This window comes from Galeopterus variegatus, unplaced genomic scaffold (assembly GCF_000696425.1).
Source record: "Galeopterus variegatus unplaced genomic scaffold, G_variegatus-3.0.2 Scaffold7539, whole genome shotgun sequence".
In the NCBI taxonomy this organism is placed as follows: domain Eukaryota; kingdom Metazoa; phylum Chordata; class Mammalia; order Dermoptera; family Cynocephalidae; genus Galeopterus; species Galeopterus variegatus.
In genome coordinates, this window is record NW_007733650.1 from 141,357 (window position 1) to 154,697 (window position 13,341).

At 38.2% G+C, this 13,341-nt stretch overlaps 1 protein-coding gene across 1 annotated transcript in view; it reads left to right on the forward strand.

Annotated features, from left to right (window-relative positions):
• The window catches only part of AXDND1 (axonemal dynein light chain domain containing 1), an 88,671-nt gene extending 76,191 nt beyond the window's left edge, over positions 1-12,480 (forward strand). The window contains exon 16 of the mRNA XM_008592051.1: positions 12,275-12,480. Coding sequence (XP_008590273.1) covers positions 12,275-12,480 — 206 coding nt within the window. The remainder of the gene's footprint in view (positions 1-12,274) is intronic.
• Positions 12,481-13,341: the final 861 nt, after the last annotated feature.

The following is a 13,341-nucleotide window of genomic DNA, read 5'->3' on the forward strand; positions in this document are numbered from 1 at the left end:
TATAATCCATATATCATAAACTTAAACCTTTTAAAGTGTGCAATTCAGTGTTTTGTTTCTTAATATTTGTGGAATTGTGCAACATCACTACTAATTCCTTCCTGAATATTTTCTTTTTGTTATTATTATTTTTTAAATTTTTATTGAATCATAATTGATTATACATATTTTTGGGGTTCAACATTGACATATGTTAATTAAATCAATATCACTTGGATATATATTGCTACAAATCATGCTTATTCTTTATGCCCCTTATCCAATCTCTCCCCATCCTCCTCTTCCTCCCCTCTCCCACCTCTGATAACCCTAGATTTCTTCTTTCCTTCTGAAAGAGTAATGGTTACTCTGTTGATTTGTTGCCTAGAAAATCTGTCCAGGGCTGAGAGGTGTGATCAGGTCCCCCAATATTATCATAGAGCAGATGCTTTTTCTGTCACTCTGGAATGGGCTTTGTGGAGAGAGACATCCTCTTCTTTTTTTTGGTCTCTGCTGGTGACTCTCCTTGTGTTAATGCACTCCAGTGGCTGGTGGGCCATCTGCACAGTGGTTTTGGTGTCTAGCCACTTTTGCAGCAGCTGTGGTTATTGTGGTGGCTGTAGTGGGCCACCCACATGGAGGTGATGTTTTGGTGTGCTCCTTACCTAGTTGCTGGAGGTTCTCAGCTCCATACCTCAGGATCCCAGGCAGGCCCCATGGTACTGGCAGTGTGCCTGGTTGTAGGAGGAGGGTCTGGTCCCCAACTCCATGCCTCAAGGCCCCTGGTGAGCCTCATGGTGCTGGCGGTGTGCCAGGTTGTGGGAAGAGGGTCTGGTCTCTGGGTCAATGCCTCAGGACCCTAGTTGGGCCTCAGCGAGTACTCTTTTTTTCCCTTCAGTTTTATGTTGGATTATTTGCTGTTTCTACCACTTAATCTCTGCACTGGAACTAATTTGTTGTCCTTTGCTTACTTCTAAAGTGGGGGAATTTCCTGTGAGGACCAGTACTTGAGCTGTGTGGTTCAGCTAAATTCCTGCTTTGCTGCTGATTCCCTGGGGAAAGCTTTTTGTGTAGCACTGGTTTTAATGGTTGACTTTATAGGTGCGGATCTGGTAAAGTCTGCTGCACCTGGGTTGTGTAGAAACACTGGTCTGGGCCTGAGTCTTTTCATCAAACTGCACCCCTTGCAATTCTATATTCCTGACTAGTCTCCTCTGGGTGGTTCTACACTGATTGGGAGGCAGATCACCTGTCCTTGCTGTACCCCAGTGTTCTCCCTGTGGGCCTGTCTCCCCCACCACCTGTGCTCCAAACACTTCCCATGGGATGAGCTGTGCTCTGGTCCCTTGCGATGACTCACCAACCTCTGAGTGGCTCCTTTTTTTCATTTGTCGTGGCTCCTCAGTTCTGTGTCGGTCCATGGGAACCCTATTAGTGGTCTTGCTGGCCCGGGGGCCACCAAGGCCCTCTTCTCCTCTGCTGCTCCAAGCAACTTCATCCAAAGGGCACAGCTGCAGCTTTTGCCACCTCCTGCTCGCACTCTCAGCAACTCCAGCCTGGAAACCACTGGGATTCAAAATGGTCAGAGCAGTTTTTTCTTTCTCTCATTGTGGCTTCTCCTGCCTTCATGTACTCAGTAGGTCTCTCCTCCTCTTCCCCTGAGCTCTAATGGCCCCAGCTTGGCTGTCATTGCCTTTTAATAGCTGTAAATCTGTTGATTTGTGGGTGAGAGTGACTCTGGGGACTGTCTATTCCACCATCTTGACCAGAAGTACCCTTCCACAATATTTTCACCATCCCCAAAAGGAACTCCTTATCCATGAGCAGTCATTGCCTGTTCCCTCTTCACCCCAGCTGCTGGCAAACACTACATCACTTTCTGCCACTATGAGTTTGACTATTCTGGACATTTTATATAAATGGAATTGTACAATATGTGGCCTTTTGTGTCTAGCTCCTTTCAGTTAACATATTTTTAAGTCTTACCCATGTTGTAGTATGTGTTGGGACTTCTTGCTTTATATGGCAAAATGATATCCAGTATATAACTATGCCATATTTTATTCATTTCTCACTTAATGGACATTTGGGTTGTTTCCCCTGATGGCCATTATGAATAATGCTGCTATGAACATTTGTTTTTATGTGGCAATATATTTTCAGTTGGGTATATACCTAGAAATGGAGTTGCTTGGCTATATAGTAACTCTATGTCCAATCATTTAAAGAACTGCTAAACTGTTTTCCAAAGTGGCTACATCATCTTACATTCCCATCAGCAATTTAAGAGGGTCCAACTTCTTCACATCCTCACCAATACTTATTATTTTCAGGCTGGTGTTTTAAATTTTTGTCTTCATTTTATTATAGCTATCCAAGTGGTGTGAAATAGTATCTCATTGTGGTTTTGATTTACATTTCCCTAATGACTAATCATGTTCAGCATCTTTTAATGTGCTTATTGGCATTTTGTGTATCTTCATTGGAGATATGTCTATTCAAATTCTTGGCCCTATCTTATTTGGTTTGTCATTTTATTGTTGTGTTGTATGGATTCTTTATATTTTCTGGATACAAAACACTTGTCAGATACATGATTACACATATTTCCTCTGATTCTGTAGGGTGTCTTTCTTGATGATGTCTTTTGAAGCACAAAAGGTTTACATTTTGATGAGATCCCATTAACCTTAATTTTTTCTTTTATTGCTGTAATTTTGGTGTCATATCTAAGAAACTATTGCTTAATTCAAGGCCATAGAGATTTATGCCTCTAATTTCTTTTTTTTAATAAAAAATTGTGTTTACTTAGAAGCATTCAGAACGTCAACAAAACAGCTGCAACTTTTTTTTTCGCAATTACAGAGTGGTATTCAGTTAACAGAACAACAATTATTTCATGTAAGCTGCATCAGAGACAACTGAAGATGAAAAACTACCATCCCCATATATAACTAATTTGTGCTGTGCACCAACAAGAACCTGCTTTAAATTTCCATCACAAGTTGCAGCACCCATACTGTACCAGGCAAGGTTAGTGACTATTAAAAATACCACCAGGGGGGCCGGCCCGGTGGCGCACTGGATAGTGTGCCGCTTGGGAAGCGCGGCGGCGCTCCATATAAGTTTTCATTTCTCTTTCATAACGGGGCTTGTCTACCTTTGCCATGTCTTCAAATTTTCCTTTCTCTTTAGCACACATGGTCTTCCACCTCTCTGAGCACTTCTTAGAAAACTCTGAGAACTTGACTGAAGCATCTGGGTGCTTCTTCTTGTGCTCCTCCTGACAAGTTTGCACAAAGAACGCATATGATGACATTTTGCCTCTTGGCTTCTTAAGGTCTCCTTTGCCCATGTTTAGTTATTATTCCTCCCCAAGTCACAGAGTCGCCAGTGCCTGTCTGGCTCTCACTTGCCCTGGCACTGCCTCTATGGAGTTCAATGTACTGCAATGGCTGTCTAATTTCTTCTAAGACTTTTACAATTTTTGCTCATATGTGTAGATCTTCGATCTTTTGAGTTAATTTTTATATATGATATAAGGTACAGTGTCCAGTTTTATGCTTTTGCATGTAGATATCTAGTTCTTCCTTTCCCATCTGGATGCCTTTTATTTCATTTTCTTGCCCTATTGGCCTAACTAGAACTCTAGTACAACATTGAATAGAAGTAATGAGAACAAGCATCCTATATTTGTTTCTGATTTTAGAGGGAAATGCTCTGTCTTTCACCATTAAGTATAATTTAGCATTGGATATTTTTTGTAGATGGCCTTGTTCTAAAATTTGTACCCAGTAAGACACACAGACATGGAAATCATTGTTATGAAGGAAGAGAATTATACTCACAACTCTCTAGAAACAGGAGACATGGCACGTCATGGCATTCAGGGCCACATACAGAAGCCCCAAGTTCACTTCAGGAGGCAGAAGGAGTGAGAGGAAAACTTAAGTCAGAGTTACTGAGGTTTCTGAGGGAAAGGCAAGTCAGGGCAGGGTAAATAGTTTAGGATTGGTTAGTTTGAATAATTCTAATATGCTCTGGGGTATAGGGGTTGTCCCTAGATTTTGGTCACTGGCCCTGGGTTGATTTAGGGCAGGAGGAATACTTTTTTTTTTTCCTTTTTGTCTTTTTTTTTTCATGTCCGGCAACGGATCGCAACCCTACGGGTCGCGCCCGGACTGGACCGGGACTGGCAACGGGATCGCAACCCTCAGTGCTGCGCCCACACCTCGCTCCGCCAATGAGCGGGAACCGGTCTGTATGTGGGATCCGAACCCTCGGCGGGAGCGCCGCCGCGCTCCCAAGCGGTGCACTGTAGCAGTGCGCCACCGGGCCGGCCCAGGGCAGGAGGAATATTGACTTGGTATGTGAGAGTTTGATAAAGCTGATGGTTGTGGGTATGGTTAGTTTCCATATAAAAGGCAGCATACTCCTGGGAGAGCCCTTTGCTATCTCTAAGAATTGGCTAACACTAGGAGGGGCAGTCTCTCCCTGTCAAGGAGGTCACAAATGCCAGAGCATCAAGAATACATAAAGTAAGAAACTATAGTTAATACAATTGGGCCTGTGATGAATGGATGCCAAATAGACAAGTACAGAATCTAAGAAAACACAGAATAGGCCTTTATCAGGTTGAGTGAGTTCACTTTTAATCCTGGTTTGCTGAATATTTCTATCATGAAAGATTGTTGGATTTTTGTGAAGTGTATCTATCAAGATGATCATGTGGTTTTGGCTCTTTATTCTATTAATATGGTATATTACATACATTGATTTTCATTTGTTAAACCAACCTGGCATTTCTGGGATAAATTTCAGTAGGTCATGATGTATAATTCTTTTTATATGTTAATGGATTTGGTTTACTAGTAGTTTGTTGAGAACTTTTGTATGTATTTTATAAGGGATATTGGTCTGTAGTCTTCTTGTGATCTCTCTGTCTGGTTTTGATATAGGGTAATGCTAATCTCAGAATTAGTTGAGAGATATTCCTCTTCTTTTTGTTTTTGGAAGCATTTGTGAAGAACAGATGATAATTCTTAAACTTTTTGGTAGAATTCAATAATACTCTATGTGCTCCTAGGCTTTTCATTGTGGGAAGTTTTTAAATTATCAATTCAATATCTTACCATAAATCTATTTAGATTTTCTATTTCTATTTCTTCTTTAGTCAGTTTTAGTAGTTTATGTCTTTTTATTTCATCTATGTTATCTAGAAGAATTTGTCCATTTCACCTAGGCTGTCTAATTTGTTGGTATACAATTGTACATAGTATACTCCTACAATCCTCTTATTTTTGTAAAGTCACTAGTGAGAATCTCTTTTGAGTTTATTCTACTTTGAGTTTGTTGAACTTTTTGGAAATGAAGATGCATATTTTTCACTAGGTTTTGAGAAGTTTTTGGTCATTTTTTTCTTCAAATATTCTTTCTCCCTCTTTTTTTCTTTCCTCTCCTTTAGGGACTCCTGTGAAGTGTTGGGGCCCAGAAAGTGATACCCCCAAATGAAGGCCTTGGTAGCAGCCTCAAAAGCAAAATTTTCCTCTGACCTTCTCCTGCCCTCCTGTCTCTCAGCCTCATTCTCCCTTGAGGCAAACCATAGAAACTAGAATCCCTCTTCCCCAAGGCGGGTCATAGATATATTCTAATCTTCCCTCCTGCCTTTCTGTCTTGGAGTGGACCATAAAGAAATTCTCTGGCCTACTTTGTCTGATTGTAAGACCTCCATTCCAGAAAGAGTCCTGCCCCATACCCTGGAGGAATGAATGTTACACTGACAGGCCAAGAAGAATCTGAACAGAAAGGCCTTGCTGGGTTTCCCCACTGAATCTACTAGCATTACAGCATACTTTTCTTCTTCAATTGTATTTCTACACATGCCTGCTTCATAGAACCTAAGCATAAATATGGAAAATGTTCCCTATATCTTTGGATCTTCATTCTAAAGGCTCCTGTATCACATAAAACTATGATCAAATAAAATTTGCTATGCCTTTTCTTCATATTAATCTGTGTTTATCAGGTGGTTTTTCAGAGAACCGTCAGGGGGCTGAAGGGGATGTCTTCCCTTTGGCCCCTACAGAAGCATATGTTGCTGTGATTAATGGTGTCTCATAGGTGTTTGAGGCTCTTTTCATTTTCTTAATTCTTTTATTCTTTTTGTTCCTTTCATTTTCTTCATTCTTTTTCTTTGTGTTCCTCAGATTGGATAATCTCAACTAGCATATCTTAAAGTCTGCTGAATCTTTTTTTCTGCTAGTTCAAGGTGTACTGTTGAACAGCTCCAGTGAATTTTCCATTTAGTTGTTGCACTTATCAGCTTCAGAATATCTGTTTGGTTTTTTTAAAAATAGAAATTTGGCTGGTTTTTTGGTTTTTTGCAGGCTATTGCAGTAATGGGGGTAGGGGAATAGGCATAAGAAGAGATAAATCACTACAAAGCCCATTGTTTTACTGAGATCCATGAGTAAATGCTCTTCAGATTGTTGTAGACTTTGGTTAATTTCTAGAGTTCTAGAAAAAGAGAATTTGATGACTTTTGCCAGTGTTTTTGTTTTATGGAAGAGCAGATGTTCAAAGTTTTTAACTCCACCTTTCTGAAGTGCTTCTCCCATTTAGTTCATTTTTATTGTGGACGTATTATATATTAAGCCCTAGATATACAAAGATACATAGGGCATTGTTATTGTTTTCAAGAAAGTGACAGTTTGGAGAGAAAGACAAGTAAAAAAAATGATTTGTAGTATTTTATGTATCCTATGTATACATAAGATCCTATGGAAGTACAGTATAGGAGCAACTAAACCAGTATAAAGTCAGGGGTTGGAAAAGGCTTTTTGGAGGAAATGAGGCTTAAGCTGAGTTTTTGAGGAAGTATGAGTTTGGTACAGGGCAAAGTTTGGGAAGAAATTAGAGGCAGAAAGAACAACATCTAAATAATATGGAGGCAAGGGATCATATACTTTTGAGCCCTGAATTTGATTGGTATGACTGGAACAAAGTATGTGGGTGAGAATGATTATGTAGAAGTGGGCAGGATTTCTATGTGGAACCTAAGGAGCTTGTACTCTTAAGGCTATAGATAGCTGTTGAAAAGTTTTAGGTAGTAAACTGGCCTAAAATTGAATTTTAGAACAATCACTCTGACAAGAGAGTGGAAGATCTACTGGAGGAGTGGTATATTGAAACCACTTAGGGACCTACTGCAGGAATCTAGTTGAAAAATGATGAGGACCTAACCTAAGGCATGGGAATGGAGAGGAGGAAACAAAAATAACAGGTTTCAAAAATGTGTGCTATACAAATTTAATGATGTGGAGTGTATTAGTTCATTTCTGTTGCTTATAAGAATACCTGGAACTGGGTGATTTATAAGAAAATGAAATTTATTGCTTGCAGTTTCAGAAGTTGGGAAGTCCAAAGTCCAAGTAATCCATCTGGTGAGGGTCTTCTTTGGTGGTGGCTTTACAGCAATGCAGGTGTCTCACATGGCAGAGCAGAGAGAGAGAGAGAGAGAGAGAGAGAGAGAGAGAGAGATCCTCATGCATTCTCCTTTTAAAGCCCTTAGAACCATGCCTGCTATTCCAAGGGTGTATCAGTCCATTCAAGAGGGTACAGTCCTCACAGTCCAATCACCTCTCCAAAGCCCCACCTTTCAACTACCATAATAGGATTTTCCACTCTCAACAGTTACAGTGGGGATTAAGGTTTGACGAGTTTGGGTGGGGACATTTAATCCACTGCATGGAGGATGTAGGAGATAAAGAGAGACTACTGCAGGATGACCATGTTCCTGATTTTCACTGTAAATGGATCATTCAATTCATTGAGATTAAGGAATATAGGAGGAGGACAAATTGTGGGGAGGAGAAGATTATATATTCAGTATTAGACATATTGACTTTGAAGTAGCTGTGGAACAATGAAGTAGACTTGTTCAGCAGGCATGTCAGGAATGTGGGGGAGAAATCTTGGATAAAAATTTGAGAGATGTTAGTACACGTGTTAGTTACGGCCATGAATTTTGATGATGTCACCTTGGAAAATGTATAGAATGGGATTAGCTGAGGGCTAAGAATGTCTCCCCAGCATTTTAAAGGGTGACTAGATATAGAGGAACAGCAGAGGTAGAAGGAAACCCAACAGAATGGGGTCACAAGAGGCCAGCTTTGGCTGCATTCCACCTGTTTTGGTATGTACTATTTTTATTACTAAATTTAAAATACATTTTTAGGGGCCGGCCTGGTGGCGCACTGGATAGTGCGCCGCTTGGGAAGTGTGGCGGCGCTCCCGCCCGAGGGTTCGGATCCCACATACAGACCGGTTCCTGCTCACTGGCTGAGCGAGGCGCGGGAGCAACACCGAGGCTTGCAATCCCGTTGCTGGTCCCCGGTCCGGTACGGGGGCAACACTGAGGGTTGCGATCCATTGCTGGACACGGAAAAAGACAAAAAAAAAAAAATACATTTTTAAATTTCCACTGTGGTTTCCCTTTGACTCAGGATTATTTAGAAGATGTAGTACTTACTTTCCAGACAGTTCAAACTTTATTTTGTTCTTAGTTTGGCTTCCCCTTGTCTTTTGTATTATTTTTGTTTGTGTATTTGTGTATTCTGTTTGATTGTTTCCATGTATTTAAATCTCAACAGACATGATTATTATTTTATAGTCAATGTTCATTTAGATTAACCCTATATTCACATTTTCTACTTGTCTAAGGAAAACACAGCTATTCAAATACAGTAGCTGTAAGAAAGCTGAATTTTTGTTTGCTAAGGAGGGGAGAGCTGTAAAAGAAAGCACAGCTTCTCTGAACAAATTAAGAGGTATTTACATATAGGGTTTTTGGAAGCATTGAGTTTAGAGACTGAAAAACTAAGAAACAAGAATATCTAGAGATTGGTTTACTTTCAGCCATTGAAGACTTGTTTTTGGAGATACTGTTGTTAACTGGCTAACTTTCGGTAGTGTGGTCACTAGGGTAAGATTGTTGCTAAGTGGTTGACATCCTGAAGTGAGGAACTATCATGGGCTGATTTGCTTTTCTTTTATTTTTTTTCCCCAGTGTTACAGCTAAATTTCATTTAAACTTTAAAAAACATATAATTTCGAGTTTCTTAACCCACTCAAGGCCTTAGAACAATATGAAAACCTCTCCAATTTGTTTTATGATCCCAGAGTAACTATAATATCAAAACATAATATAGTACAAATAAACCCATAGATTCTCTCTCATTTATGACTGTGCGTACAAAAATTCTAAATAAAATAATAATAAGTATAATGTATCAAAGATTCAAAGCGAAACAAAACACTTTAACCAAGTAGTTTATATTCCAGGAACACACGAGTGATTCACCATTAGGAAATTGATTAACATATTTCATGAGAATATTAAAAGAGAAAAATACTATATGGTCATATAAGAGATACTGAAATTGTTTTGTTAAAAATATAGTAGTTTCTGAAGAAAAAGCCTAAATATAATACCACAGTTGAAAATTTTTTTAAATCATGATTGTACAATATGAATATGGGTGTACAAATATTGCTTTCAGTTCTTTTGGCCATATACTCAGAAGTGGGATTGCTGGATCACATCTATTTTTAATTTTTTGAGGAACTGCCACACTGCCTTCTAGGCACCACTGCCTGGAACCACCTTCGAGGCACCTCTTCACTTTCTTACCAATAGCGTATAAGGCCTCCACCTCTCCACATTCTCGCCAACACTAGCCATTTCTTGTTTCTTTGATAGTAGTCATCCTAATGGGTGTGAGGTGATATCCCACTATGGTTTTGACTTGTATTTTTTTGATGATTTGTGATGTTGAGATAATCTGTGTTCTTTTAAAAGAAATCATGACTATCCATTTCGTACATGCATATACATCTGCTTATACTATGTAATATTATATTATGTATTCTATATACAACCTCACAGGCTTAGAGACAAAATAGAGAAAGGGTACGTCACATTTCTTATTTGTGTTTCCTGGTGAAGCAAGTGGGGCTAGGGTCAGGGCTGGGAAGGGGTAAACTTAGGATAAACTTAGAGAGGAAGCTGCACCAACAAGCAAAAGGGGAAAAAAGCTCTGAAGGAAATTTATATAATGCAACGAATTCATGCCTTCGTGTAAAATCAAATGTGTGTACGCATAGAAAAATAAATAAAATTAGGACTTAATAACAACGAAGTATTATCTGCAGCTGTAAAATCATAAAATTGTCACTCAAGGGACAGTCAAAAGAAAATACATGAGATTTGAAAGTGACTTACTTAGATGGGCTGATTCTCAGAGGCAAGAGTCCTCATGAGAAGCTGTCCATGATTAATTGAGTGGGGTTTAAAATTGTTTTTGTGATTAATTGTTCATGGCTTGAGTCTGTGGCCAAAGAATAACCAGTCTTAACCATTTGTAGATTTGGAGAATTATTATTTATTCCCATATGGCTGCCTTCCTCCATTTGCCTGTGTCTATGTGATATAATTTTCTTTTTCCCTGAAGAACTCTCTTGGCATTTCCTATAGTGATGGGTTTGTTGATGATTTCTTTAGTTTTTATTTTCCTTTTTTGTTTAAAGGCTATTTTATCTGTGTATAGGAATTCTAATTTGGCAGCAACTTTTTTTTCCAGTGCTTTATCTAATCTGCTGTTAAACATCCACTGAATTCTTAATTTTAATTATTTTTCAGTCCTAGAATGTATTAACTTTTAGAATTTCTAGTTCTCTGCTGAAATTTTCCATCTTGTCATTTAATAACTTAAAATTTTTAATCACAGTTAATTTTAAAGTCCATGTCTGATAATTGGTTTGAGTCAGTTTTTTTCATATGCCTATTTCTGATTAAATGTTGGACATTGTGTGTGAAAGGTTCTAGTGAAAATTTGAGACTCTAGATGATGCTGTAATTCCACGAGAATGATTTTTACTTCTTCTGGCAGATCATTTAGAGAGGGGCAGGTCACCTTATTCTAAGCAGTGACTAAACCAAAATGAAGTCTGGCTTCAGGCTTTGTCAGAGCTGGTCTATTTCTGTTCTACCCTTATTCTTAAGATGTAGTGCTTCAGGGATTCAGGGGTCCCAAGAGAAAGCCTGATGTGTTTACCAGGGCCTCTGTTCCTTAGCAGGTTCTGAGCTTCAATTTTGTATCTCCCCAGTAGTGGCCTAATATCCCGGTTTTCCATGAGAGATATTAAAAATATATCCTCCCAAACCTATGAGAGGAATTAAAAATCCATCAAAGTACTTTTATTCACTGTATCATGAGTTCCTTAAGATTCTTTCCCAGTAAAGTATCCCACGTAACCCTGACCCATTGACTGACACTGTTGTTCAGTATAAAACTACTGTACATGGGGGAACACAATCTTAATTTTCTGTAGCAGCAATAATATAGTTACAGATAAAATGGCAGTGCTTACCTATGAGAATATGTAGAAAGCAGAGAAAAATGAGGTAGTAAATGGTTTAAAATAAAGGAGGAAGTCAAAATGATGAATAGTGGTGAATACTTATAAAAGATCGAAGTTTACTGATGAAGGCAATGAAAATATTTTCATCAAGGAAAAGAAAAATGGTTTGCTTTTTAATTATTTCTCTTTATATAACTCTGAGTGGAGCATTTTCATTTCTTATTTTGCAAATGAGAAAAACAGAGTATTTTGCCATGATCTCACAGCGAATCAGTCCATTGGACCCACATTAGGATCCAAACTTGACCTTTGTTCAGATCAAAAACTGTACACTTCATGAAAACCTGATTGATGACCTAGTAAATGACTCAAGAACTATGATATCTATTTTGATTTCTGTAATTAATTATCCTATAATCATGAAAAAGCTGTTTATCATCATTATCCTCACCATTATCATTAATGACATAGTGAATTAATGCCTTTTACAGAAAATTGTAGTTGATAGTTTCTGGGATTAATGCATTTGGTTCTTAGCTGAGAAGTCAAGAAACTTGGAATATAAACTGTCATTGAAGAAATAGTACATTAGTCATAAAAGCACCGATTACAAGTGTTTATTCAGTAAACATTTATGAGGATACTTCAAAATGTTCGTAGAAAAATGGAATTAAAAGATAATCTTCCCATTAACTTTTTAAGGTACACTTGTATTTAGCAACTAACTCTCTGCAAGGTTCTCTGCTAAGCCAGCTGTAGGATAATAAAAACATGAAAAAAGATATGCTCTTGCCCAGTAGGATTTTATAATTTACTATTGAAGTAGTAGTCAGACAAATACTTCTAAAAATTAATGCTTTTCTTACTTTTTTAGGTACCTCGAAAATTCTTCCAAGTTTGATTAGTTCTATTGAGTTCTGTTCTTTCAAGCTGGAAAACTTTCTGGAGATTCCTGATATACCTCCTGAAGAATGGGAGGTAGTTAATGAAAAACTTAAGGAAATGAAATCTCAGTTGGATGCAGTGTTAAACATTATTGGTGGTGTTCCACAGTGCATGGATGTGGATTCTGGCTCGTAAGTTCCCATAGCTCTCTTTCCTTTTGAGATAATTTTTTAAAGCTTTATTGCAACACAACTCACATATCATACAATTCACCATTTTAATGTGTACAGTTCAGTGATTTTCAGTGTATTCATAGATATGGGCAACCATCACCACAGTCAACTTTAGAGCATTTCATAACCTCAAAAAAAGTCCATCTCCTTTAGTTATCATTCTGCTATCCTCCATTCTCTGCCACCACCCTACCCCCAGCCCTAAATAGCCACTAATCTACTTTCTGACTCTGTTGATTTCCTTGTACTGACATTTCATATGAAAGGAATCATATACTATGTGGTCTTTTGTGACTAGCTTTTTTCACTTGGCATAATGTTTTCACAGTTCATCCGTGTTTCAGTATATAATTCATTTTTATGACTGAATAATATTCCATGTATGGATAAACCACACTTTATCCATTTGTCCACTGACTGATATTTGGATTGTTTCATCTTCTGGCATTCATGAATAATGTTCTTATAAACACACATGTACAAGTTTTTGTTTGTTTGTTTGTTTTTTGTGGACAGACGTGTGTTTTCATTTCTTTTGAGTGTATACCGTGGAGTAGAATTGCTGGGTCATGTAGCAAATCTATGTTTAATAATTTAAGGAAATGCCAGCTTGTTTTCCAAAGGATTTTTGGAAAACCTGCACCATTTTATGTTCACACCAGCAATGTATGAGGGTTCTGATTTCTCTACATACTTGTCAACACTTGTTATCTGACTTTTTGATTCTAGACATACTAGTGGGTGTGAAGTGGTTATCTCATTATGGCTTTGATTTACATTTTCCTAATGGCTAATGATATTAAGCATTGTTTTATGTGCTTAT